Genomic DNA, 7,062 nt, shown 5'->3' on the forward strand with positions numbered 1-7,062 from the left:
ACGGGGCTTTCTCCATCTTCTCCGAGTTCGTAGACCGTGGAGTACTGGATCCGTACACCGTTGAGTACTGAGCCCGTTAAGTACTGAGCCACCGTTAAGTACTGGAACCGTTGAGTACTGAGCCCGTTAGGTACTGGAACCGTTGAGTAATGAGCCCGTAGACTCCGTTGAGTACTGTTACGGCTATCTGCTTTCTGAGTTTGAGTCACGCGTGCCAATCCAGGAAAACGACCAAGAAATCCGAATTCTGGAATCACGGTACTATTGCAAATATAATAATATACATATTCAACAAACCTCAACGGATTCTCCTCTGCAGATACCGTAAGGTTACAAAATAAGCCGGTACAATCACCAGCCTGAGGATAAACGCAGATCACTTCACCTCAAAATCGATATCGTCACATCCAAACGGTATGCACGCTATGGAAGCACCAGGGGACAATGATTCTCCGAAGGCAGGTGTTCATGACAATTTCTGTGGGTGGAAAACAGAAATAAAGCTCATGAGCCGAAGCCCAGTAAGCAAGTTTGTACATCACCAATACTTACTATGAATCAATAAAACTGACAGACACCGTATACTACATCATCATCATCATCATCATCATCATCATCATCACACCTGATGATATAGCAATAATAGGTTACTTTCCAACTTTTTGGGAAAAATGGGCATGAGGTTCGACTAGATCAAAGACAGTCAGGTGGCATGAACTAAAACTGAAAACCATTGCTTGCCATGAGTGACCTTGGGCGGTTAGGTAAATGGCCGGAGTCACAACGAGCAACAGTGGATATGGAGATGGGGTGATTCAAATTGGGAACACATGTCAAGTTCTGTCTCAAAAATGTGGTTTAATCTGAAAGCAAGCAGACTCACTGGTTGCACGGTTGTGGGGACGTCAGGTGCAGGGGAATAGGTTGGATGGGGGCAAGTTGCTAATACATAGGGCGACCAGAACTCCGTATACGTTCATAAGCATTCAAAAGTGTGTATTTAAGATTCAAAGTGTTTGTTCTTCATTGGGCGCCCATGCATTTTTCATCACTAACCGCATCTGAGGAGGCGTTTAACGAACATGTTAAGGCAAACTTCGAGGTATTCTTGCGCGCAGTGAGTGAAAATCGGAAACCCCTTTTCAATGTTATGAGTGACTGTAATAAGAGTGCAGCGCTTGACCCAGAATAGAACACTGCACCGATCGCTGCTTGTTCCATCCACTCTTGTAGAAGAAGACAGGTAAACTTTCTCTCAGTCATTTCTTACCATCTTAGAGTGCAGCGACCCAGAATAGAACACTGCACCGATCGCTGCTTGTTCCATCCACTCTTGTAGAAGAAGACAGGTAAACTTTCTCTCAGTCATTTCTTACCATCTTAAAACTAACAACAAGATGACCAAGTCCTTGCACGACCGGCTTGTAAACCAACGGCTAACCAAAAAGGAGTTGGGAACTTGCTGAAATACAGGATGCCAGGAGTAGTTTTTAGCTGATCAGTTCATGAGAATACTTACCACTCGGTTCATCAATAACTGCCACTTGAAGCGGCGAGCATATAAGTTCAGTAAATGATGGACAGAATGGCTTGATCATTACAGATGACATGTATTTGGTCCCGGTAGGGCTTGGCGAAACCGGACGCATGCCTGCGTTGGAGTCGATTGAAGGGTACCACGGCTACATATGCTTTATCATATCACAGCATATAGCCCCATTCCAACGTTTTTCAGATGTCGCAAATGTCAGCGGAACGCACGCAACGAAACAAGTTGTGCGAATCCTTTTAAGGTGACCAATGAACAAAAAATGGCTGAGGCCTAGGGACGGGGCGTTTTGTCATGTACATCACCGAGGAAAATGAACACTCTACCCTCATACGCAGGTTGTCTGGGGTGTGTCGGGAAATGAGTCGCAAATAGTATACGGTGCACGCGGTCGTTGCGGGCAAGTTAGCTGAACGAATGCAGATGGTCAGGATAGTGCCGAGCTGTGATGTTGTGTTGTGTTATTTCTCTATTTGTAAAGCTGTCAAGGAAGGCGTTCGAATCGCGTGGCTCCCATGTATTTTGTTATTAGGCACTGTCAACAGCCGGAACTAGCACACCATTTTGCTCATCCGGTCACCCTGAAAACCATGAAAATACAGTACAGCAGTAATGTTCCAAAACTTTACAGCGCCAGTTGTAGGTAAGGAATGGTTGAGCATGCAAATAAAAACGCTCTCTAGTCCTTTTTACGACCTCCTACCAGACTTTCACCGAAATCTTGTGCTTTACTATTTTCTCACGGACTAGAATGGCTTGGAGGATGCTTCAAGCCTGTCACTTCACCTGGCCCAACAGTACCAAGAAGTCTAACGAAGAGCGGCCAAACCAATCGCAGTGAATGCCCTCCTTGAATATAACCTTCACTTCGACAACGTAATCAACAATTTTCAGTGTAGCCAGGCGATACATTCGTTTACCAGTGGCTTTGAATTTGTTGTTGCAGTAGTGGACAACAATATGGATTCTAGTCTGTTCATCTTGTACTGAGGCCTCGAGCATTTCAAGTAAGTCTCATATTACTCGAGGCCCAATACTTAGTAGTTACCAGCCACGGTACACAAGGAAATGTGAATGAGTACTTTCGAATGAATATGTGTAAGCACGGCCTCACGAAAATGTCGCCCCAAAACACTCGCTTTACAGACTAAGTAACGCAATTAGCTCGTTATCATTCACAGCGACCCACTAAGATAATTTGATAGAGCAACCGGTAGCTCAATTAACACTACGCGGGGAAGCGTACCTCTCCCATATGGACCTATGTGATCATCGAGACGCCCAATAAATTTTCAAGTTGCTAATAATGAGTGTGTACTAATCGTGCGTATGCTCTAGGTTTCCTCGGTTGTATTGTGTAAGCAATGACAGCCTCGACGGACAATCTCAACTGACCACTTGAGATTTCCCTATTATTTACGGTAAAGGTTAATGTTTGGCGTTATATTTAGCAGCTCTCGATTTACAACGATTGCATCAAACAACCTAACATCATCCCACTATTAAGTTCAAAAGAACATCTATTCTTTTCCACTTGTTATAACGGTCGTTGCTGCTGGTAAACGTGATTTGATAGTTTCAACTTTGATAAGAAGCAGTTTTCCAAGAAGCGCGTACTGCTAGCACAGGTCATACAGATTTTGTGAAAAAACTCGCTCATTATAGCCATTTAATGGCACACCGTGAGTACACTCAAATACTGAAGGCATTACAAATTGTTAAGGATTAATGAGCGGTACCATCACGATGATAACTCAGAATAATTCTTCTCGTGATAACAGGACACAGACTTTTGCACTCGTCTAACTGGACAAAGCATACAAGACACAGAAACGGATGCAAAATTTTCCTCCCGTACATTTTGCTCACAGTGTACCGTAGACTATAGCCAGTTTCAAAAGTTAACACAGCTACGGAACTGCTTGCAACACCAACCTGCAGAACACCAAGTGGCAACTTCTGGCAAACCGAGACGGTACATTTAGTCGAACAGTGTTTTCAAATTTGAGGTACCTGTTGACACTGAAAGATCGCTGACAATAATGGTTCACAAAGAAGCCGCGGAAAAAGACAATTTGCAGCGGAATTTTCACCAATGAATTGGTAGCCCAGAAGGCATTTTAGCTTCAATGAAAACATCTTCGTTTACCGGATACCTATAGGTCATATGAAGCTGAAGAACGCTCAATATTCGCAGTCCGCCGGCATTTCGGACTAAAATTTGTGCCTGACCGACTGAAGTGTTATTCGAACCATCGTGCCGGACGGCTCAAGGTATCCGTGTTCTCGGAGGTCCGGTAGCTGTTTCGTCCCACTACACTGACCAATCGGACTAATCAAATGGAACAACTGTAGACACCCTCAGCATTTTTCCCATCTTACATTTCTACGCTTTTCAAGTCTAACAAGATCCCGGTCCTTCACGGACACTCAGTGTTGTGTGGCGTTGAAAGAGGTGTCGAGTTAGTTGGAATCTGTCGCCCGGTCTCCAGGGTAGCCAGGGTTCTATCAGCTACCTGAAGAATGGATGAGGTTGGTAGGGTTGTACCACTGATGAGGAAAAATCTGCCTTTGGTAACTGGTGGCATAAGATGTCGGTCCGCATGCGAGCGTTCAAGAAGCCGGCTTCGATAAAAGCGCACAAAAACAACATCGGACTAGTTCATGTTCGGAGTCCATACAGATATTTCAAAAGGTGATCGTAACAGTGTCAAGCGCTGCTTGATAAGTTTAGGACCAAGGTTAATCGAGGCGTTTCCAGGCGCGACGAAGAGATGATGATTTTCACTTTGCAAACATTTCCCCCATTTAGTGCCAAACAAACTGCTCGAGATAGCCAACAACGAATATTCAGTGAAGTAGAAAATCATTTTTTAAATAGCTTAACACTGTACCCAACTCATACTATGCAGCTACTGCGGTCTCTACGTCATTCGATGGGCTCATCAGTAAACTGGAGGAAAATGGCGGGACAGTAATGGCAGCCTAAGTCCTTGTTTTCGATAGATATCAAAGGGGAAGGAATATGGCATCCGTGCGGAGCCGCGAAGGCTCCGGCTTGCTTCAGTGCATAAATTTTACTGAGAGCTAAGCGGACCAGGTTTCGTTATCTGAAAATTTGCTTAAGCTACTTGGTTTTTATTATTGAATACACCGGCAAGAACATTGCGATTGAGCGTGATGCGTGGCAAATAAAGCGGTCAGTCCTGGTGCCGAGATGCGCATACGGAGTATTAACACCACGGCGGGGTAGGTTCGATCAGGAGAGGCAATAGGTGGGAGTGTGGGAAAGGGAAATTTAGCAGAAGCAATTTTTGGTTCACTTGCCATGCGAAATGAAGAATGAGGACCCGGCTGGTGACACCACTTCTGATGTGGCAAGACGATATTTTCGGCTAACATTCACGTTGTTTGCGAGCTGAGATACTGTTAGATCGCCCACACATAGACGGGAGGAGGATTGGAGTCCTCCCCCAAATTTTTGACGCGGAAGTCAGGCGGCATGGACGACTGGTAACACTACCACAGTAGTATAATTCTTCCATGCAACAGTTATCGGCGCCTGTTTGAACTTTCAACCGAGAACATTGGAAGATTTGGTTTGGCAGAGCCTTATAAACTGATCAAGCTGGTACAAATGTTTCACAATGTAACTTTCTCAAAGTAAACAAACTCAAGCAGTGTGAGCAAATCTCATTTGCTTCAGCCGTGCCAGACCTATGATATAGAACGAATCATGATAGGTAGGTATGTGCTTGATAAAGTATTCAAAGGGTGGTTTGAGAATTAGGCAGTTGATCTGTAACATCAGAGTGGTTTTCATTTGCTGGTAACAAATGACCCACAAGTGTAGTTTTGGAGCGAATTTCTCTCAGCCTGTTAACAAGACACGCATGCAAATTTCGTTTTTTGATGCGGTGGTGGAGAGCCGTTGAAGGTGATAAGTTGTCCTGTCGAATTCACTTTTCGGTAAAGCAAAGGTTTATTAGACTATCGATTGGTATTTGCAGATCCTTGACGAGGTATTGGAAGGAGCCGTTCTTTTCCTTTTTGGTTGTGGCTCGATTAGCTTGATCGAAATCTGTCAACACCTGTAAAGATCTCTTTATCATGTTGTATACATCGTCTACATATTGTTGGTAAAATGTAGTTGATCGTTCTCAAGGCAGCTCAGAATAACATCAAAGATGGACGGGCTCAGTGACAAACCGATTATTGGAACCAAATTCTTCGTATGGCCTTTTATCGAACCAAAATTAGACATCAAACTGGAAAGCGACAATGAGTCTGTTTGTTTGGTGAGTTGTCAAAATATTCAAGTTTGTTTTTCTCTTATGTAATCACACAGCTCACAAGCGGCCATTGCGGATAACACATCAGTGAACAAGGAATTTGTGTATAATGAGTGCATATGCTTCCTGTCTACATTGATATGTTTGCGAATATAAACGCGCCGCAAAGGCCGTAGTGACAAATCCTATGATGAACTGGTTTGAGAATTTTAGCTAGCAATATATCCGTAGCATGATATATAAATCCGAGCATATCAACATGAGTTACAGTGGTCAATGTTAGGTAGTCCATTGTTACGAACAGAAGGGGCACATTTAACGACTATGCGTGAAGGTGAAAAAACGAGCGCACAGATTTCCGACCACTCCTATCGCAGATATTGGGGGGAAGACCGGCTTTTTGGAGCAGAGATTTTACTGCCCCAACCAAAGGTAAAATACGGCGAGAACAATGTCGACTCTGTCTATTTGGAACGACTTCGGAGAACAACAAATGCGATGTTGCATACAAAGTTCAACTAACCCACAAAAGATAAGCGCGGTCCGTCAGGAAAAATGTGCAGTAGCGTGAGTAGTCGGAAAGTCATTGCATTGGACTTTCACAAGGATGTGAACGTCAGTTCTAAAACGAGTGCATATTAAATTATCGGTATCCCCCCTAGGCTTAATGAGATGGGAGCTGCAAAATGACGTGAATGTCTCACTTTAACTCGGTAGAGAAAATTACCGGCCATTTTTCTTTCCCGAACATACATCTGCTTGAGGTAATTAATGGCTTAGACTAAATATTCAGTTTGCTGGACAATGACAAGGATAAGAAAACACAATTTAGCAGTGGTTTCCAACCTAAAGACAAACGAAATATAGTTAGATATCTTGTTGTCGGGAAAAGAAACGTCTGCATCTGTAGATGGCTCAAAGTCTAACTTCACCAGCTAGCTGGCATGCTACGGGATAATGATCATTGGGACACCTCTCAAAAGGTATGGTCACTACAACTAAACAGACCAAACGAATCTCAGCCGTAAGGGAATCTGTTTTCTTCCGTCGTTCTTGGCACAGCCGCTGACAAACCGCTACGTTCCACACCATCATTTGGAAACTCACTGATGATAACATATGTCCTCGCATTCAAGCCTCTCAGTTTGGATCAGCAAAAAACAGCAAACATCAATTTTTTCCATTCTTCTTTATTTCAGAGTGGATCTATTGGCAAATTAG

General features: G+C 43.7%; 1 protein-coding gene across 1 annotated transcript in view; it reads left to right on the forward strand.

Annotated features, from left to right (window-relative positions):
* Positions 1–7,062, forward strand: part of T265_03380 (hypothetical protein) — a gene marked incomplete at both ends in the record, with an annotated part of 24,943 nt that extends 17,881 nt beyond the window's left edge. The window contains 2 exons of the mRNA XM_009167849.1: positions 1,279–1,349; positions 7,041–7,062. Of these exons, the coding sequence (XP_009166113.1) occupies positions 1,279–1,349; positions 7,041–7,062 (93 nt within the window). The remainder of the gene's footprint in view (positions 1–1,278; positions 1,350–7,040) is intronic.

The sequence above is a fragment of the Opisthorchis viverrini genome, assembly GCF_000715545.1.
Source record: "Opisthorchis viverrini unplaced genomic scaffold opera_v5_48, whole genome shotgun sequence".
NCBI lineage: Eukaryota > Metazoa > Platyhelminthes > Trematoda > Opisthorchiida > Opisthorchiidae > Opisthorchis > Opisthorchis viverrini.